General features: G+C 28.7%; 5 protein-coding genes across 5 annotated transcripts; 2 read left to right on the top strand and 3 right to left on the bottom strand.

Annotated features, from left to right (window-relative positions):
- Nucleotides 1–1,158: 1,158 nt before the first annotated feature.
- Nucleotides 1,159–2,631, top strand: PGO_111820 (sec14-like cytosolic factor or phosphatidylinositol/phosphatidylcholine transfer protein; the record flags this gene model as incomplete). Its single annotated transcript, XM_028688520.1, has 3 exons — nt 1,159–1,791; nt 2,017–2,175; nt 2,482–2,631. The coding sequence occupies 3 exons, from the start codon at nt 1,159–1,161 to the stop codon at nt 2,629–2,631; spliced, it is 942 nt and encodes a 313-aa protein (XP_028544321.1).
- A 431-nt stretch (nt 2,632–3,062) lies between these two features.
- PGO_111810 (Plasmodium falciparum CPW-WPC domain containing protein) lies at nt 3,063–5,492 on the bottom strand (the record flags this gene model as incomplete). The annotated part of the gene is made up of 10 exons (XM_028688519.1): nt 3,063–3,193; nt 3,359–3,437; nt 3,752–3,828; nt 3,971–4,059; nt 4,206–4,266; nt 4,568–4,614; nt 4,723–4,762; nt 4,858–4,918; nt 5,097–5,235; nt 5,368–5,492. 10 exons carry the CDS (start codon nt 5,490–5,492, stop codon nt 3,063–3,065), a joined length of 849 nt encoding a protein of 282 aa, XP_028544320.1.
- A 1,328-nt stretch (nt 5,493–6,820) lies between these two features.
- Nucleotides 6,821–8,710, bottom strand: PGO_111800 (hypothetical protein, conserved; the record flags this gene model as incomplete). Its single annotated transcript, XM_028688518.1, has 1 exon — nt 6,821–8,710. One exon carries the CDS (start codon nt 8,708–8,710, stop codon nt 6,821–6,823), a length of 1,890 nt encoding a protein of 629 aa, XP_028544319.1.
- A 1,143-nt stretch (nt 8,711–9,853) lies between these two features.
- PGO_111790 (hypothetical protein, conserved) lies at nt 9,854–11,069 on the top strand (the record flags this gene model as incomplete). The annotated part of the gene is made up of 5 exons (XM_028688517.1): nt 9,854–9,946; nt 10,103–10,165; nt 10,276–10,415; nt 10,595–10,668; nt 11,038–11,069. 5 exons carry the CDS (start codon nt 9,854–9,856, stop codon nt 11,067–11,069), a joined length of 402 nt encoding a protein of 133 aa, XP_028544318.1.
- A 564-nt stretch (nt 11,070–11,633) lies between these two features.
- Nucleotides 11,634–20,898, bottom strand: PGO_111780 (DNA polymerase epsilon, catalytic subunit a; the record flags this gene model as incomplete). The annotated part of the gene is made up of 4 exons (XM_028688516.1): nt 11,634–11,837; nt 12,011–17,993; nt 18,284–20,561; nt 20,691–20,898. 4 exons carry the CDS (start codon nt 20,896–20,898, stop codon nt 11,634–11,636), a joined length of 8,673 nt encoding a protein of 2,890 aa, XP_028544317.1.
- Between the last annotated feature and the right edge of the window lie 778 nt (nt 20,899–21,676).

Raw genomic sequence — 21,676 nt, 5'->3', positions numbered from 1 at the left:
TTTTATTAGATTCTAACGTATTAAAATACCACCTAGGGGTGTCTATCAATTTTTTATAACATTTTAGTGACTTTGGAGCCCCCCTGATTCCCCCTACCCAATATCATATTGCCCGTTTTTCCGCAATACAAAATTAATGCATTACAAGAAAGAAAAAAAAAACATTGATTTTTTAGGCGTCTACAAAATAGACTTTGTTGTTAGTTTGATTGCCCACTGCTTAATATTTCTCTAATACTGCTTTAATACCACACTTATCTATTTTAACCATGTCAGTTAACTCTGATAGGAGCGCAATAACACAACAAGATCAATAAAGCGAATGTGCCAATACGTGCACATTTTAAAGTCATGCACATACATATATATACACATTTTTCAATATGCATATTATGTTTTTTATTTTTTTTTTTAAGTACACAAAAGGAAAAATGTTTTTTATGTTTTACACGAATTTGCTTTATTAAGTTGAAAAAAACATACCTTTCATTAACACATGGATATATTTTAATTTTATTTGTCTAATTTCCCTGCTTGCATCTGAAATTGTTAATTCTTATATAAGTGCATTCTATTTTAGTCATATAGATACTATAATACATTGCTGTATTTTTTTTTTTTTTGGTTCTTGCTTATAATTTATGATTATATTCATGTTTTTGTACATAGAGTAAAATTATGATATATTAAATATATTTTGTTTAAAATGCACAGCGTTCACTCAAATTATGTGAAAAATTGTGTCTATCCATTTTAATCTATATAAATTTTGTTATATCGTCTCTATTTTATTAGTGACTACGTTGTTTTTTTTATTTTTTTAAAAATGCCAGCAAGTTATGTTTGAAATTTGTTAACATATGTCACTATGCTGAAATTTTAACTTCCTTATAATGTGTTTTTTATGCTTATTTACAAAAAATATCAAGAAAGAGAGAAAAAATATTCATAGTGAAAACAATATATATGAACATACGCAAACACAGTTAAAAAAAAAGAACAAACCATAATACAAAAGCACATTATACCCTAGATACAAGCGCCCGTACACATTATACACACATATATATACAATCCGAGCACAAGTAAGAAGGTATCCATAAAGGCCATTTCTCCGCCTCACAACAATCGCCCGCTAGTGCCCACGAAAAGGAAAATATGAATTTGGACGCGGGGAGGTTGCCATCTAATTTAGATGCATTACTAAAGAAATATGAAGAACAAATAAAGAAAATAAAATCAATATTGAACACAAAAAATATAAAAGAAAAAACGGAAGATTCTATTTTAGTAAGATACATTCTTTCTTATGGAGAAAAATTAGATGAAGCAGCAAACTCAATTGAAAAGGCGATTCTGTGGAGAAAGGCAAATATTCAACCATTATTAAAAAATAAAAAAATAAGTTTTAAAACTGACGAAAATGTTATGTTACCAATTAGAATAAAACCATATTATTCACTTATAAAAAAATCATTAGCGGCATGTGAGCACAAATCAACCATAGATAAACAACCAATAGTTATCGGGAGACTAAAGTTATGTAATTTTACTTTGCTTCTGGATCATGTTCCTGAAAGTATCTTAATTGATTATATTGTATACTCGAACGAACATGAATTTGTAGTGTGTAATGAACACACAAAAAAATATAATTTTATTTGTCGAACTTTTCGTTTCATCGATTTAAAAGGATTTATGTTGAAAAAATTTGATAGAAGATTTTTGAAGGTTTTTGCCAACACATCAAAATTATCAGAATTTCTTCATCCACAGTTAGTTGGAAAAACAGTAGGTTTTTTCATTTTCTTACCCGGCAATGCCACCGTGCAGCTGCTATACAATGAATTCATGTGCACAAGTGGTTATCCAAATCATTGATTCTATTGTTATATATGTAACTCTATTTATATAAAACATATTTGACAATTTTTACACATGTAACACCTTATTCTGTGAATATGTATATATATATACTTATTAACATTGTTTGCATTTTTTCACCCCCCTTTTCAGTACCTAATAAATGCGCCATCATATATAAGAATAACCATACAAACTCTTAAAACTTTTGGTATAAGTCGAAGGACACTAAATAAATTAGAAATCCCCAAAGTCATTTCAAACCAGGAGCCAGCAGATTGCGAATGGTTCTCATTACTAGTGGATAAAAATGTACGTAACAAGATAAAAGAAATTAGGGGAATGCCCACATACCCACCAGACTTATTGTATTTCCTAGAGAATATATAAATGAAGGAATACCAAGTGTGATAATTCATTCTTGTATAAGTATACGTACGCATGATTGTATTTATTCTATATACATAGGCGTATACATATATTTTCACCCATTCATAAAACTCCTTATTCTTATATGAATGCATATCCATCACATTACAGATGTCTTCTATCAACTCTTTTTGACATTTCTTTCCCTATGCCTCTCCCCCCCCTTTTTTTTTTTTTTTTTTTTCCTAGAATATTCCGTCCTACCTAGGCGGCAATTGTAAATGTAAAAATGGTTGTATTCCAGGATTCCAAAATGAGTTGGAAGATCCGTTAAATATAAACCCAGAAGAAATAAAGAGAGAAATTAACAATAATCTATTAAAATTAAATAATCAATAGTTCTATAAATTAACAAAATATAATTTGGAAAATCTTTAATATAATTCAAAAAAAATTTTTTTTTTTTACCATTTGAGAATAAATATTTGCGTTCTTATATAACCATATTCCGTATTTGCATTTGATAATATGTTACTTTTCTCATGCTTTTCGTCGCACATTTATTTCCTAACATTTAGGGGCTTACTTACGACCCATCCCCCTTCTTGTTTAAACCTTTATGTTTACGCTAGTTCACTCTCAGTTGTTTACTTTTAACAGGTTTTTTGTTTCTAATTTTTTTTTTAATTAATGCACACAACCTTATAAAATTATTATTTTTTTTTTAATAAACCTTTGTATTTTTAAAAACAAAGTGGTGGTTCAAATAATTTACCAATTTTAAAAACAAATAAGCATATTTAAAGAAAAAAAGGACACAAAAATTTCTTCTACTTTTTAGAGATAATTTTTAGAATTTTTCCACTTTCTTCAACAGGCCCACCAACAGAAGAAGACCTTAAAGTTGTGTCCTTTGATTTCATAATTTTAGGATGTTCTATAGGGGACCACTGGACATTACCTAATGATTCCGAAGACATGTAAAAAAATTTAAAAATATTGTAAGAAGTTATTAGTGGAATGAAAAAAGTAGATAAAAAAGTTATAATGAAAATAAATATCCTTTATTTGTGTTATCACTAGAATTGTTTTATTTTCGTCATCTTTTTCTCATTTTTTATTTTACATTCATTGGCCCATCTAATTCGTGTCTCGAAATCATAATTTGTGAAGTCCATTGCAGGGGAACATTTCCCAATGTAATCCTTCAAAAAAAAAAAAAAAAAAAAAAAAAAAAAAACAATAAATTGTAGGGAACAGACTTTATTTTAAGAGTTTTCCTATTCGAATATTTAAGAATTAGGCATATATATATATATATATATATATATATATATATATATATTTATATATACGAAAATATATGTAATATTGTAGATTTTATTCCTCAGCATAGGAATCAAATTTACACATAAAATAGAAACATTCTTGCGACGGTATGAACTCTAATATTCAGTTGTCTTTTTGTTGTTTTTTTTCTCCCTGAAATGAGAAAGATGTTCTATATATTAATATTTACTTCTGGTGCTATGCACAGATTCTTCCCTACAGGTATCCATCTAGAGGGGCAAATATCCATGACATTTAATTTTGGGTCTTAAAAAAGAAAAACATTTACAGTAATAATTATTCCTCCATTCATAAATAGAAAGAATTGTATGGTTTCATGAGACTAATAAATACAAATAAAATGAGACATTATCCTCGTTTATTCTTAACATATAATTTATGCACTTACAGTTGATACAGGCCCACTCCACTTCACATTTCCAAGCGAAAAGTTCCTTGTCAATATTTGTGCTGTTTGAAAAATCCATTGATCTACATCTGTGCAAACAAAAAGACATATGTTAGGAAGAAATAAATTATGTCCAAGTACACAAAATGCAAAGGTACAAACATGCACAGTGTTAAGTTCACTAGAATGGATACAATGTAATTTTTTTTTTTTTTTTTTTGGTGGTGGAACTAACGGTCCTTCGTACGTCTCAGGAGGGATACACAGACTTTTATCATAAGAGGATGCTTTCCATCCTAAATAAAAAAAAAAATGAAAAAAAAAAGGGATACACAATAAATATAGTTGATGCTTAAATGTGAGTTATTACCTAAAGAGGTACTACCATTTCTGAATATCTTGCATAAGTAGGTAACAGCTGATCTATTCTTTTTTCACTCTTGTAAATGATAATAAGCAAAAGGAATTTTTTTTTTTTCTCATTTTAAGGTGTTCAAGTGTTCATTTTATATTTTTTTAAATAATGCTCTCCTTCTCTCCTTCTCCTCCTCTTCTTTTTTTTTTTTTTTTTTTATCCCTCTTTTCCATTTCGAGAACCTAAAGGACACATATTAGAATAGTCTCTCCTGCACTTTCCAATGTACCTAAATAGGGTTAAAAGAAAAAGGCAAAAATGTCAGGTGTAGAAGTGTATAATATGGTAATGTATGACATAGAAAAATTACTTAGCATTTGGTTCATTTCTGTCGAACCATAATTTTTTCAGTCTTTCTTGAATTATTCTGAATATTTCTTAAAATGTTGAAATAGAATTAGGAAACATGTGTAAAAATAAAGTCTTATTGGAGCATTAAAAAAAAAAAAAAAAAAAAAAAAAAAAAAAAAACCTTCATCCAAAAGTTTTTCCATTTCTATATTTTCAAGATCAACTGCTGCTTTCTCTTCAGCCTTTAAAAAGGAATGATGAAATTGGACATTCATATGTTTGCATACAAGTGTGTATGTGTGTACACCCATGCACCCCATGTGTGCAGACGTAAAATGTTTATTTAATTCCATGAATTTTTCAAATTCGATCTCATAGAATGGAAGAGTTGAAAGGGCATGCATAAAAGTATGAACATACAATTTGAAGGCTCTCCCTAGCTATGTCATCGAAATTTGAACTTTCTAGATTTTCCTCTTCATAATCATCATCATCATCCTCACCTTCTCTTTCATTTGAAATTAATTCTTCATTTATTTTGTTCAATTCATTCAAGTCTCTAAAATAGGGGGAATTAACATGTTCCTTAACAGTTATGTGCACATAAAAATGGAATTGGAAATGTAGAAAAGTAAATAATTTATGTGTCTTTGTACGAAGTGAAAAATGCATTTTTTTTTTTTTTTATTACTCCGATAATTCCTTTTGCGACTTATTCTCGAGCGAACTGAAACGAGGATTTTTGTAGCAATTACAAATGCCAAACGAAATAACAAGGAAAAGAAAGGAAAAGACAAGTATGGATGCACCTTTCATTTTTAGAGGCAAAAGAATACATACATGTATGTGTATATATATGTATTTTATCAGAGCTACGTAGAAATGGGGGAAAAAAAGTGAAAAAAAGGCTTAAAAGAACAAGAACAACAACAAAAAAAAAAAAAAAGCCCGGGTATCGAAAATGTGATAAGACAACTATCGTTGATTGTAAAAGTAGTGTTACATTAATTTGAAAAATTAATCATATAATTTGACACTTATACAAATGATTCTATTCTTGCAATAATTTATATTCATGTTTTGTTTATATTTCAATAGATTATTATATTTAACGAAAAGAAAAAAAGGAAAAAAAAAAAAAAAAAGAAAAGAAAAGAAAGTTTATTTGTATACATCTGTATATACAGCAAAGTGGACTTTAATATTTGCAGCCAACGAATTCTTTTTTCCGTTGAAAAAATATGTTCATAACCTTTTCACAACATTTTCTCAAAAAAAAAAAAAAAATATAACATTTAGACAAGTAAATACATATGGAGAAGTGGGACTAATAAAAATGAATAAAAAAAAAAAAATGACTTAAAAGCTTCGATGTGAAGAAGGTTAGATAGGAAATGCTTTTTATAGCATTGAGGAGATACAAAAAAAAAAAATAAAAAAAAAAAAAAATAAATAAATAAAAAAACTTTTTACTTTTGATAATTATTTAATCGATTATTTAATTATATAATAACACAAAGGGGAGGAAAGGGGAAAATAACTTATTAGAACAAAATACAAATACGTATACAATAATTAAAAATAAATCTAAATTACATTATCCATCAAGGCATGAAATTCAAAAATTTAATGATAAACATAATAGAAATAAATATTAAAGTAAAAAATAATGATGTTTATTCAAAAGCCAAAAAATGAACAAACTGGAGTGTGGCACAGAAAAATAGACATGAAAAAAAAAAGAAAAAGTTACTATTTGTTGTTTATATGTACACATGTATATTATATACATGTCTAAATCAAATGACCACAACTATGAATGAGTGGAATAACAATGTAATGTATGCTCATTGATTAGATCCGAATGGGTCACAATAAGGCCCACCCCCACCCGCATTTCAAATTTGCTCGATTGCTCATATGAACATGTGAGATACGAATCGGTGTGTTCTATGTGTGGAATAGTATTAAGGTAAAAAGCTAGGAAGTGAAAAATAATAAAATAAATGTCAATTTTTATGCCTTATAACCCTATGTGTGCAGCGTAAAATCAAAATTCAAAAAGCACATTATATACATAATCGTAAAAATGTGCCAAAGAGAGGAATGTGTAATTCTCTCCATGCCTTCAACCATTCTTGAAGTTACTTTTCTTCCTGAATTATTTCTGGACATATAAAAATTTCGTTAGGAATGTGAATGGAATTTTTGTTGTTGAAATGGGTATATTTGTTCATATAAAAATTAGGAGAATTATCACAGTCACTTGTTATGTCATCATTTAAATTGCTTCCATGGGTGAAGCTATTTTTGACACTATTGTTATGGGGTTCATTAAAGTTTCCATCAACATTTACAGGAAAATTTAAATCAAAACTACTATTACATATTTCATCTAAATCTGTACATATATTATCTTCGTACTCATTATTCATAATTCGATTTGATTCTTTCTTCATCTCTGCACTTGAACTATTGTCTTTTCTATTATGCGAAGGATGTATATATAAATACAATAGATTTTTAAATAATTTGTCTTTCTTATGAGAATCGGAAGTATCGGAAAAGAACCATTTAAAAGCTGTAATAAAGTCTTCATTCATAAAATCATATAGAAAAGCTGCTTTTTTTTTACATTCTTTCGCATTACTTAGCAATATATATGAGCTTGAATTTTTATATGAATAATTTTCAGGATGAAAAATTAAAATAGAACATGAGATTGATTTTATTGAATTTATAGAATGATTCATATCAAATGTATCTTTTAGAATTCTTTTCATTAACGAGTTCGGTATTTCATTATCTTCTCCTCTCTTAATATATTTACTGTTATCACTATAAAATAAAGACATATCACAAGTCATTATGCCATTACTAGATTTATAAGATTTACTTCTTACAATTGTGTCATTGCAAGTTTTATTATCCACGTCTCTACTATTTGTAATTCCTCCTTTTTTTATCAAACTATTTTTCTTCATGCTATTTCTCGTTATATGGTGTAGTATTTCTTTGCCTTTTTGAAATCCAAGATATTGATACCATTTTTTTGTGGCCATTATTGTGGGATTTTTTTCATTTGATTCCTTTGCGTATGAATAGTTACTTTCGTATTTTGCTCCCTCACTACAAATTTGGATATCCTTTTCTGGGGAAGCTCCTCTACGAACTTCTGTAGTAGTTTCATCAAAAATGATATTTGTGTATTCTTCCATAGCTTCCTTTCTCCTTGTAACGTTGTTCAGATCATTGTTTATTAATACAATATCATCCTTTTCTTTGCAAGATGGTGGGACTGTATACTGGCTCACAATTTGCAGCAGTTGAGGTTTGATAAGAACTAGTCCACCTAGGGCTTCATTTTTTCCATACACGTGTTCATATCGATTTACAACCTCTATAGCGGAGCTTGCCAAAAAATCATAGCATAATATATATATATTGCTATAAGGAATTTTTAAAAAATTAACAATAAATTTTAAAATAGTAAATGAATCATTTACAATAGATATAAGTTTCTGTTCATACGTGTCAAAGCTTGCACCATATCCTGAATATTCCATTGCTATAATATTCATTTTTAATTTGTTATGTAGTGCATTTATTGTTGGAATAATGGTACCCAAATCTTCATTAAACTTGTGTAAATATAAAATTATTTTATTATTTGTTGATCCTTTATTTTGGTTTTCTGAAAAAAAGAATGCACAAGGAATAGAATCGGTGCCTGTTGGTTCTGAGAGTTCCAAATTCCTTGGTACCCATCCTAACAAATTTTTAAAGTCATTATTTGTATACGAACTTTCTGGGAAGTATATGTCATTACTGCATAAATTTTCGTTTGAATCAAATTTTATTTCATCATCACTAAATTGGTAGCTTATTAAAAGATCACCACTGTTGTTCTTACTTATCAGCGATGTTATATTGTGATAATTGAAGTCGATTATATTGAGGCATTTTTGAGTGACTTCCCTCAGTCCGTTTTTCTTATTTTTATAATTTGCTAAATGTGTTTCTTTGAAGAACATTTTGGATTTCCATTTCTGTGAGCAATTTTAATTCTTCTTCGTGGCGCATAAATGTTTGCGTTTTTGTATGTTTTCATATATATGTGTGTAATTTGTACGCGTTCACACGTGTATTTGGGATGTTTTTAAAAAAGCGCACATTGAAGGGGGAACAGAATAAAAAAAATAAAAATTCATTTCTATATTTAAAAGAGTTAACAAGATTTATTTGAAAGCTGTAGAAACAATTAGTGTGAAAATGCTTAAAACGTTTAAATGAGGTATGTGCCAGGTGCTTATTCAAAACACAGTGGTGTATATTATTTATGATGAAGTTATAAAAAAAACAAATGGAACAATTGAATTGGGTGAGTCCTGTGATGGAAAAATTTATAGTAGAGAAAGTTAAATCAAAACGGGAAAAAGCGAATAAGATATTTTTCACTTCGTTAATTAGTTATATGGTTAATTGATTTTTTTTTTTTTTTTTTTTTTTTTTTTTTTTTTTGTTCCTGCCTTTCTACACGCGTACAAAAAATTTTTTAAAGGTACAATTTCGCATAGTTATCCCCTCTATATGAATTAAAAATCGATTTATGATCTTCATTTAGTACTTGGGAAGTCATGTTCCTCATTTCAGTTATTCACAAATGTTTTATTTAGGTAAAATTTTAAAACCTGTGGATGTAACACCCGGGAGGTTCTTCATAAAATGACAGTGATCTCATATGCAATTTATTTCACTTAATTGGTGAAATAACGCTAACGAAAAAAAAAAAAAAAAAAAAAAAAAAAAAAAAAAAAAAAAAAAAAAAAAAAAAAAAAAAAAAAAAAAAGTAGCTAGTTAAAAAGATGTATTTACATTCCTTTTTTATTTTATTTTATTTCTTTCTTTTCTTTTTTTATTTTCTTTATTTTATTTTATTTTTTTTCCTTTCGCAAAAATGAACCATATTTGTGTGGTGTAATGGAAAATGTAGAATTGTCACTTGGATTAAGAAGTTCATTTTTTTAGCAAAGTACGTTATGAGAGAAGTGTTATGTCATTACTGTTGTACAAAATATGAAAATAATTTGTATGTGCTTAAATAAATCCAATATAAGTAGAAAGACATTTTTACCTCCCCTTATTCTAAAATAAAATTCACAAGAAAACTAGCTATAATGAATTATTTTGTTGTATCCATTTGTTTTTTATTTTGGAGCATTGTTCAGAATAATTTTGTTCTCAATGAAAAAATTATTCCTATAGGTCCTGTATGTGAAAATACAGAAAAAAAAAAAAAAAGAATAACATGAAGAAAAATTGAAAAACTTAATTTTTTAGAATAATTCATTTGAAAATAACTTCAAAAAAGTTCATAAAAAAATAGAAAAAACATTTTTATTATATTTGGTTTCCCGTTAACACAGGCAAACCGTTCAAAATTAAAAAAAATGATGGAACGTGATGAGGATTTTAAAATAAATATACATGTAAGGAGAAAAAAAAAAATTCTGTAGAAGGAATAATGTACGAAAAAGAAAATGTTTGCATTTTTTTTTTTTTTTTTCCCAATCAATTATTCAATTTCCTCTAATTGAAGGCACCAGTGGAGGATACACAAGAGGTGTTGGAATCTTTAGACTCCCTGATGAGGGTGGAGGAAATTCAGAGAAAAGTCGATGAAGAAGAGTTTATGAACGACAAGCAGAGAATGCTTAAAGTTCATAAAAAAAGAATTCAGTAAGTATACTTTTTCATAGGTGTACTAATGGGAACATGTATATACACAAGTAAAAGCATGTTCCCATGTACATGAGTACTTGATAAATGCTAGTAATAACATAAAATCATTCAAACCGGTTACTCTTCTACGCTCCCTGATTATCTGCAAAAATCCGATAATTTCCTCATTCGAACAGGGATATTGTTGCTACGGCCTTTGAACCACTTCACACATTTTTACCGAACCCCCTGCAGTATCTGATTATGAAAGGTTAAATTATAGGAAAATTATAGAACAGAAAATAAAAAAAATAAAAAAAAAATGAGGAGCGACGAAAACAAAAAATGACAAAAGAATCATTTTTATTTTTGCTAAATTGTTTATTTCTACAATAAATTTTCATTAAATGGGCTATTTGTCATATAACTTTCAAAAACAGGACAATGCATAGTTCCCAAAATGTCATCTTTGAAATATAAGAAAATGTGTTGATTATTCATTTGATTACAAATATGCGTATTACAACGATTCTAATAATTTCGCGACTATACGAAAAATGAATGTATCCCTGTATTACGCATATATACACGAGAATGTCTATACACGAGTAATACATCTCTGTTCCGTTATCCTTTGCAGATGTCCACTCGTACTTAAAGAATCAAGAATGATGGCATTTTTCCTATATGCGCATTATAAGAATTGGCAAAGTGAACACGTGAATACTCTAATAATGAAAACATACGTATACATACACACTTATATATATATGTATATGCTTGAGGGGAAAATAGTAACTACAACTTCCCCCAAATTACTGGGACTCTAAGTGTCAAAGACGGTAGTGTAAACGAAATTGGAATGTATAAAAATGGAAGAATTAAAAATGAAAATATAACTTTATGGTTGGTTATTTTTTGTAAAATGTGCATATATTTTTTTTGCAAATTTTGTAGTAAATTTAAAAGTTTTTTTTTTTTTTTTTTTTTTTGTTCTTTATTTTTTTTGTAATTATTTTAATATTATACAACAAGTAATTCTACACGCTTAAGTGTGTTATGTTTGCTTTTCATCACAAGTATAAATAATTATTCACAAACGAGTTAGTTCTTTTGACCAACTAATTGAAGGAGACAAAATGGTGCTCCAGAACAGAGCGATAAAATGGCATATTCATATTGCATAATGAAACAAAATCGCTAATGTGTTAAATCAAAAGTAAGAAAATTGTAAGTTTATACAAGATATGTTTTCATGGACTTCAAAGCATCTAATAATATAGGCATATTCAGCATAGTAGCTAAATTTTCCATAATTTCCAGAGTTCTAGTCCAGTTAGCTATATCTAAGCGGGGCATAAATGTTTGACCACATTTGCAAATTGCCCTTCTGTAGAATGACTTTATAGAATTGCAGTTCTTGCACACGAGATCTTGAGCCTGCACAGAAATTTAAAAAATGGCGTGAGGTGGGGATCACGATATGCAGCAATGAAAGCAATGTTTTAGCACGAGTTACTCATCCATAAATATGGTTTTTACATTGACTAGTGTAAGGTGCTTGTGTGCATGGTAAAAAAAAAAAAAAAAAAAAAAAAAAAAAAAAAACTTACATTATACGCATCAAACGTCTCTTGAAGAAGAGATAAAATTTTCAACTCAATAAACTCGTTATCATATTTCGAATTGCAATTTTTACATAACCAAATGAAAGACGCTTTTCCATTTATCTCTGCTTCTACCAAACTTGTAACGACGTTCATGTGATACACGGATGAACAATTTTCACAGAAAATATCTTTTAAAATCAGTTCCTGACATGGACTTTTCCAGTGGGAATTTTTTCTATTGTATTCACAATCTCCTATAATCTCAAATAGTTCATGTCTTTTTTCATGAAAAGCTTCATTACAATTTTCATTTTCTAGATTGAGTAGTTTATCATTTTCCATTAGGAATATACAGAATTTGACAATTTCTAATTTCCAGTTACTTTCTCTTTTAGCTAGATTTCCTAATGTTTTTGGAAATAAAAATGGTACCATGCTCATATTATTTTCATCTATTTCATCATCATCGTCATCATATGGCCAATAATTTTCTACTAAATATTTTTTATATTTGATCGATTTTTTAATTTTTTTATATATAATTCCTGGCATAAACCACAAATCTTTTAATTTTTCTTCTATTTTGTATGACAGTACATCTACATTTTCATTAATGAGTGCAAAACTTTCACATACTTCTCCTAAATCGTCAAAGGAGTTATCATAAATATATTTCAATTGAGCCCTTTGTGCTAAGTTTATTTTATCGGTTAATTTATCTGTTTTAAGAATAATATTAAAGTAGTTTTTTTCATCCTTCATGTTTGTTTGGTTAGGTTTACTGGCTTCATTATTATTTTGCTCATCCATTTTTGCGGGTTCACTGGATAGTGTCAGCTTATTTTCTGCTTCGGATTGTTTATTGTTATGATGATTCCACTTTTCGTAAAGCGCAACTATATCTTGCAACGGGTTCAACGTTATTACATCTAAGACATATCTTAGAAAGGATTCGCAGATGGGGGGTAAATACTCAATAATTTTTAAATTTTCATCAGTGTTTTCTTCGTTTGGATTGGAATATTCTTTATACCTTATAAAATTATATTTGTCAAATTGACAAGCTGCTATGTATTCTTGTTTAATATAAAATGGTACATTTGCATATATAGAATCACTGTGAGAGAAATATTTTATTAAGTTTTTTAAAATATTTCTACCAGATATAACTGAAAACTCGTTAAAAGATATGACCAAATTTCTTAAGTCTGCAAAAATTATATTTGCATTAAATTTTTTCTTCATAATATTTATTAAATTATTTTGATAAATTTCTGAGCATTCTAGTACTTTGTTATATAATGCTACATCATAAAGTAGACTTGAATTGCTCGAAACCCAAAAATAGAAGGATGTGAAAATGTCTGATATGCTTTCGAATGTTTTATTTGTTATTAGCATAGAAAGAGAAGATATTTTCGATATGAGATATTCTAATGACTGACCTAACAATTTGAATGCAAAGTTGCTAAATTGGGAGACATGTGAATTCTGTTCCACAATGGAATTTATGTCATATTTATTTTTTATTAAATTCTTCTTTTCACTAAAATCTGATAGACCATTATTTTCCTGCATCTCATTGTCATCGTAGAAATCATTTTTCTTTGTACCACGATCTAAATTTTCTGAAACACTTCCTTCTCTTCCTTTACGATTCCCATATGTCCCTATTTTGCTATTGTTATCGTCTGTTGTGGACATGTCATCTGCGTCCAAATCTTCCTCTACATTTTTCCTTACAGAGTTTTTGGTATGCTTCATAGGATGGCGATTTTTTACCATATCACCATTTTGAACCCTCTTGTGATAATTTTTCTTCATATGTGAATTTTTTCCAGATATCGTTGGGTTATAATACTCTTTAGATGAGTTAGCATTTGCATATTTGGTGAAAAGTCTAACGCTGTTAAAAATAAGAGACTCATTAAAAAATAAGTGGACAATATAACCTCTGTATATTCCTTGATTTATTATGTCACTATTTTTTTTTACTAAATCATAGTCACAAAAATTATTTATATTTAGACAAGGAATTCCCAAATCGTAATTTCCAAAATAAGATAGCCATAAAATTCCTTTGTATTTTTTTAAAAAGGATGCATATAGAATATCATAAATAAATTTATGTTTTTGATTTTTTTTGTTAACATTTAATAAATTGAATAAAGGGATATTTGATATTCTTGAAAAATTTAAATCTTCTTCTACTTTATGATAATTTTCAAAAAAAAGTTGCAATGACAAATTAAATGCATCCTGTTTGTAACTAACTCTGCTAATATTTTGATATTTACCTGAATTTTCAAATTTCTTAAAATAACAAGGAAAATATTTACCTGTGCTCCACCAACCTAATTTTTTCTTATCAATAGTTGATGATACATAGAAAATATATTTTTTTTTTCCAGATAGCATGTTATTACGATATTTATTTAGATATAAATCTAGATATTCCAACACTTTGTACACATTCGAATTGCTTTCATAATAAGTATCAAATTTTCTGTAATGGTATAAAAATAATAAATCTCTTTGTACATTTTTTATGAAAAAATTTTTATCAAATAGATGGTCTAATATTTGTTTTTTATTTGTTTCTTCAATTTGATCGGTATAGAAAAGTTTAGATTGGTCATTATGGATGTCCTTATTTTTTGTAAAAAAGTTTCCTGAAGTTGTATTATTCGTGAATATACCATTCGCGTTGGTATCGAAGGTAATGTTATCCTTGAAATGAGCATAGTGTTCTTGTAGTTGTAAAAATTTAATAAAAGTTTCGTACGGATCAAAGTTCTTGTCACTTGGAATTCCACTAAACATAATTTTATTTCCAATCGAGAGATCATCAGAGTTTTCCTCGAATTGGTCATACACACTGATGAAAATACGATTGCACACAGTATCTATTAGTGTATGGAAAATGTGAATGTGTATAATATGTATATCATCTAAGTAATCTTGAGACACATTTTTAATTTTGTTCTTTTCGACCTTAGAAAAGCAGTGTGATTTGAAACATTTATTTTCATCAAAAATGGAGTTATAATTAGTCGAGTCGATTTCAACTGAATTTCCATATCTACTTAAAAAATCAAAGTACAAGGGAATCTTCGTTTCATAAACAGACACAATACTTTCGTGATAATTAGCATTTAATGTATTTACTACGTATCTGTTGAAATACTTTTCTGACATAATAAATTCATACAAATTGAATATTTTTACATTTCTGGGTAAAAAACAATTAGCAAATGCGTTAGAGTGAAATATGAAATTTTCATTATTCGATGAACCTGATAACCCAGATGACGAAACTAAATTTATGGTAATCTTGCTGTTGCTTTTTATATCCAAGGGATCATAATTATTGATATATATATGTCTGTATACTTGTATTTTTATTTTGTAAAATTTGTTCATATTTTTTAGTGATACAATTGCATAATATATACCATCATCATCATTCTCGTCAAGTACATTATTAGTGTCGTTAAAAATGTCATTTTCATCGTTAGACGAATCTGAATCGGTTTCATGTTTAAAGTACTTCAGGTACGGTTTCAGCAAAGTATGCTTATCACTTTTTGAATTATTATTCATAGGGGAATAGGAGTTCATACCCCCCGAAGTAAAGGACGCATTAGTACCAATATTTTTTCCCTTTTTAAAATGGGATGTTGTTTTTTTCTTCTTAACTTTTTTGTATAGATAAACAATATCCATATCATTCTGAATTACGTGTAAATATTTGGGTTCCAAGTTGGACATTTTTTGGGAATTAGTCTTTTCATCATCATCACCAATATAAGCACCAAAGTGAGCACCTACATTCGCACCGGAAGTAGCACCGTTATTTTTCTTTTCCTTTTCGTTTCTTTCGTCCTGCAATGAATATTTCTTCCTCTTAAACTTGCCTTCATTTCTTATTTTTTTAATTTGACTTCGATTATTTTTCCATATAGCGTTGTTAATTTGTATCCATTTTTTAAAATCCGTTTCAAACATTTCTAAGAGCTCTGTGTACTTCAAATTGTTGATATTGATCTTTTCATGGTTGATAATAATAATGTTGTTGTTCTTCTCTAGGTACGCATCTAGCGAATTCACCTTTTTGTAAACCATGGAACCTGAGTTACTGTGATCCAGGTTGCTTTTGTTTAGTTGTCCCAGTTTTTTCCTCTTAGAAATAAGGTTTTCCAGCAACACTTGTTCTATGGAACGCTTCTTCGGGTTGGTCGCGTTAGATAAGGAACTTGGTGCAGTACATGTCTCATCCTCCTTCACCTGGAAGGGACTTTTTTTTTCCAAAGAACGCTTACTTGGATCATCTTTTTTCCATGTTATATCTTCTTCTTCGGTTGCTGTTTCTGCCTTGGGGTGCAGATCTGTATTGAGTATTTCCTTTGTAGGAGTAATGCTTGAATCATTTTCATTAGAGACGCATTCCTTTTTTAGATTTTTTTTAACAAAGAAGGCAGTAATTTTTTTTTGTTTTCCCTCTGAAATATTAATCTGCTTCTTCAACCACTCGGGGACAGAAATAGATGTGATTGGGTTGTTAATATTTTGCTTAATTGCTGGAATGATAACTAGTTTTAGAATTTGCACTTCTAATTTTTGTTTATAATAATCCCAGTCAATAATATCTCGGACATTTACAGGAACATTTGGGGGAAGCTTAACACCTAACCATTTTCCCAAATAATGGATTTGTGTTTCTACATTAGTTTTAAATATTTGAATTGGTATAGCTCTAAATGTAATATCTGAGCCTATAGGTTTAGATGCAACAATAAACTGAGTAGATACATTGTTATCTTCGACGTAACTTGAATTGCTCAATAATTCACTTAACCGTTTAGCAGTTGTAATACCAAAACTTTTAGCATTGGGTTGTTCCTTTACTGATTTATTTAACACTTTCTTTGATAAAATTAAATCAAATAATTCATCATCATTATCTATATCTACTGCTTTGGTGTCTATTAGATTTTTCCACTTGTTTGCAGTTAAAGATGCATAATAATACGATTCTTCTTTGGTTTTTCCTTTTAGAAAATGATTAAAAATTTCGCTTTGGAATTTTTGAATGATTCTTAATTCTCCTCTTCTCTTAATTTCAAATCCTTTTAATTCACTAATTTTATATTTATCATTAAAGACAACATATCTTTTTTTTAATAAATCATCTGACTTTTCAGATGCCGGTAAAAACATGCCATGCCAAGGACCATCTAATTCAAAAAAAATTTCATTCTTGCTAATGCATTCATAATCATCTGTATTTTCATTATATACTAGATATTGATCGTTTGTCCACTTTTTATGCACTTGGAAGTTTAAAATATTTGTAGGAAATTCAAATTCTACCTTTCTTACATTGGAATCATTTTTTAATTCTTCTTCTGATTTGTTTTCATACTCTTTTAATCTGTTTAATTCATTTTTTTCTAGTATCAGTACCTCATATATCTCTGGGAATTGTTTTGGCAGCATACACCATATTCCATCTGTGTCTAATTCCATTGGTATTCCAATTTTGTTAATTAAATTAAAAGCTCCGTTTATTATTTGGGACCCTGTATAAGTAACAATAGCTCCCATTTGATCGGAATACCACCGACTACTTTTTCTTTTTACATATCCATAGAAACTATTCAATATACATTTATGTGCTAACTGTAAAGAATCGTTTAGCAATATTTTATCATCTAACTCTTGAATCTTTATATAATCAATTTTTTTCGCTTTCAACAACTCTTTTTTTTCATGTTCGCATTCTTTCAATGCTTTTTTGTATACATATCTTCTGTCACGAAATGTTCTTACAGTGTCTACATAAAAAGGATTTTCCCTTTGGCACACCAAACTCGCGGCATCCACTTCCTTTGCTACTTTTGTTTTTTTGAATACCTTCTGTGAGCAATCCTTTATAACTTTCATTAATTCTTCGTGTTGTTGCTTTTCGGTCAGTTCGTTCCATCTGAGAGGGGTGCAGTGAAGTTATGAAATGGAGTTATGCAGTGAAGTTACGAAGTGGAGTTATGAAGTGGAGCTATTTAATTGAACTATTCAGTAGAGTTGACGAATACTTTATTAGGAGACAAAACTACGAACTCATAAAATGTGGGATGGGATTATTTAGGACAGATGAAACGGGATAAAATATGGGTGCCCATTACAGCACATACATACATGTACACATATATATGCATGATCGAGTGTAGATTTTTCATCGGTTTTATTTTCTTTGTCTTATTTGCTGGAACTTACGATTTCTTTTTGCTGATGGGAACATCTAGTAAATTATCGTTCGTACTTTTATCAGAATCCTCATTATTGTTCGTCTTGAAGTAACTTTTTTGAGGATAGAAAAGTCTCGTTTTGAGGTCTTGTTTAAGAGATAAGACATGACCATAATCAATGGGGGATATTTCGAGTTTCCTTTTCCATACCATCTGCTTCTGGCACAAATGGCGTTGTTTATAAAACGAACAGTTGAAACAATGATCTGGTGTTATTATTGCATTCGGCTGTAAACGATGAGATAAGATAATATTTGGATACATAGCAGCAACATCTAAGTGGTAGATATTGGGACATGTGTTAATTTTTGGATTTTGGATGAAAAAGTTTAGTTTGTTAATAATATCACTTTTAATTTTTTTCAAATTAATTATTTGATTTTTGTTGATATATTTATTATCATTCACACTGTTGTTTTTATTCAAATCTTTATGAATCCAGAAATCGATAATACTATCAATATTGTTCAGCATATGTTTATATGCATCTACATCTAGATTAAAGTATTCTTTAAGATCATCTCTGTAAATTCCACATTTTAGACTTTGTACAGTTCCTCCAACAAAGGAATCATCATAAATAAAATATTTTTTTTTATTTTCGAAATCGGTAAAGTATTGATTATAAACCGGTTTCGATTTATTTGGAAATAAAATATTTTTTTTATACGCTTCTGCCATTAGCAATTGCTCACATAATGTACCACTACCTTGTCTTAGTACATTATCTGGATTCATAGGAATAATTGAACATAAGGCGAATAGAAAATTATGAATAAATTTATCATACAGGTAAAATGTAGCAACAGCATCCGATACACTATACACAGCTAAATGTTGTGGATTTTTTCTTGCAATAGGAACCATCTGTTCTGGGTCTACTTCTGTTGGATTATATTTTAATTTAATTTTGCACACACTTTTTAATGTTCTGGATCCATTTGGTAAATAAGAATCTCGTTCAACCCATTTGTATGCATCTATATTTAATATAAAGTTACACGAACATTCTTGTTTATTATTATTCATAATAAATCCAATTTCTTTTGGAACACTTAAATTGTTAATTTCGCATCTTCTGCATAGATAAGGAATATCAAAGAAGTCCCCATTATATGTCACGAATATGTGTATTTTCAAAATTTTTATATGTTCTAAAAATCTTTTTAATAAAAAATATTCGTTTTGTTCATTAAAAATTTTAAATGTACCAGCTCCTGAATATTCTTCATTTGGCTTGTATAAAAATTCTGTAATGTTTTTACTCATCACATTTCTATTAACAATTAAATACCCTTGTGCATTATACATATATGATATTAAAATTATTTCATCCTTTTCTTTATCTGGAAATTTTAGTTCATCTTTGTAACATTCAATATCCCACGCCAACACATTTAGAGGTGCCAGAACTTTCTTATTTAATATTTCGAAATGAATTGATTCGGTGTACAATTCTTCTTCATCTCTAGTTACTTTATACCACACACCACATCTGATATTTTTATCAATACATATTCGTGTTATATATTTTACATCGTATTCGTATATTTCTACTATTTCATCCATTATTTCTTCCTTACTTAAAATTTGCCTCTTTGTATTTACGACAATTTCGTTCATGTTTAACTTTTGATTGCTCATCGTTGCATGAGCATCATTCTTTTTACTATCCCTTTCTTTATCTGCACTATTAGTAACAATATTTCCTTTTTTTTGGTCATTTTGTTTCTCTTTGTCTACCCTATGTCCAGAAGGTGAAGAAGAGACAGCATCATGGCTTTTCTTGGCCCACCCACTATCTTCCTGCTCATCATATTTGGTATATGAAAAATCATGCTTGTATGAAAATTCTAATTTACTTTGTGATAATTCATATTCGCATTCATTAAATATGTGCTTGTCATTATTTGAAGAATTATTATGTTTTTTATTCTTTTTATTTTTTTCTATTATTTTCGACAAAAAGTCTCTAGCGTTCATTAAATTTTCTATTGTATCAAATGATAATTTAAAAAATATGTTACTTAGATAACTTCTTTTCTTGTTCAAATGGTCATACAAACTTAGATCCTCCTTTTTTACATAATCAATTTCGACATTATTTTTGTCTAATTCCTTTTTTAAATACTTCGCAACTGCTTCATAGTTGTGTATGTTCTTCGTTTTCATATAAAAGTAAGGTCTATAAAATAGGGTTAATCTCCACGTTTTGTTATTATCGGATACAAAATACATATGAACGCCTATAAGTGTAGAACCATAGATAAGGTGCAATGAATACATTTATATAGATGCAGGTCTTGCATACATCGTAAGATATGGATGTTGGTGTCTAAGTGTGGAGAAAAAAAAACTACGTGCATTTTAATTACCTGTTTTTTTCTGGAATTTGTTAGAGCTATTCACAACCACATTCAACGTTGTAGGTACAATGTTGTATAGATATCCCTCCTTTTTCCCCTTACTTAGCCATGGTTTTATGTTAAATTTATTTTCTAGTTTGATCAATCTCTCATATTCGTAGTCTGCATTTATTTTGGAGTCTTTTTCCCATCCCTTAGTCCTAGCTTGTGTCGTCATTTGGAATGTTTGGACACGTACCCAAATGGATTAAGCAACGTTAAAGAGAAATGGGGAAATGGACTAAAAAAACGATATGCGGATACGAAAAAGAAACAAACAAAAAGATAAACAAAAATGCTATTATATTTACTACATAAAATTAGGGATGCTAATAAAATGTTGGCTCGTTTTTGATTCACAATTGCGCAAAGTACGAATAAAAACAAACATATTTTTCGAATGAACTTATAATTAGGGGGTACTGAAGGATTAGATGGATGTACAAATTTATGCAGCACTGGAAAAGATGTATAAGTGGGGAGAAATTGTTATTATGTGAAAAATGCACGAAAAATTAGTGAGAATTGCGTACGAGATGCGTGAAAAATATGAGAAAGAATAGCAATGACGTAATGATAAAGTAATATCTCTAAACGCACGCCATGCTTCTCTACAATATTGAAATAAAAGGAAAAATGAAAAAATTTTCTGTTTTTACATGGATAATATGTATACAAATATTATATTATTCTTGCGTGTAAAAATATGTAAGCTATATAGGAATGTAGCCCTATATACACGTGTGCGAATAAAACCCTCCTTTTTTTAGATGTTTTGCTTCGTTTTAATCCGTTTTATTAATGGTATAAATATTGCAAGGTGCAATGAGGTGAACAATTTTGGTTTTCATAAAACTTCCAAAAAATGTAATGTGTCTAATATGTAAAGAACTAAGGTTTTAGTTTAACAAAGTGGGGGAAAAAGTAAATATATATGTCGATAAAATATTTTATTC

Source organism: Plasmodium gonderi (assembly GCF_002157705.1).
Source record: "Plasmodium gonderi DNA, contig: Chr11, whole genome shotgun sequence".
Taxonomy (NCBI): domain Eukaryota; phylum Apicomplexa; class Aconoidasida; order Haemosporida; family Plasmodiidae; genus Plasmodium; species Plasmodium gonderi.
Note: the sequence above shows the minus strand (reverse complement) of the source record. Positions and strands in the feature narration are given on the sequence as shown.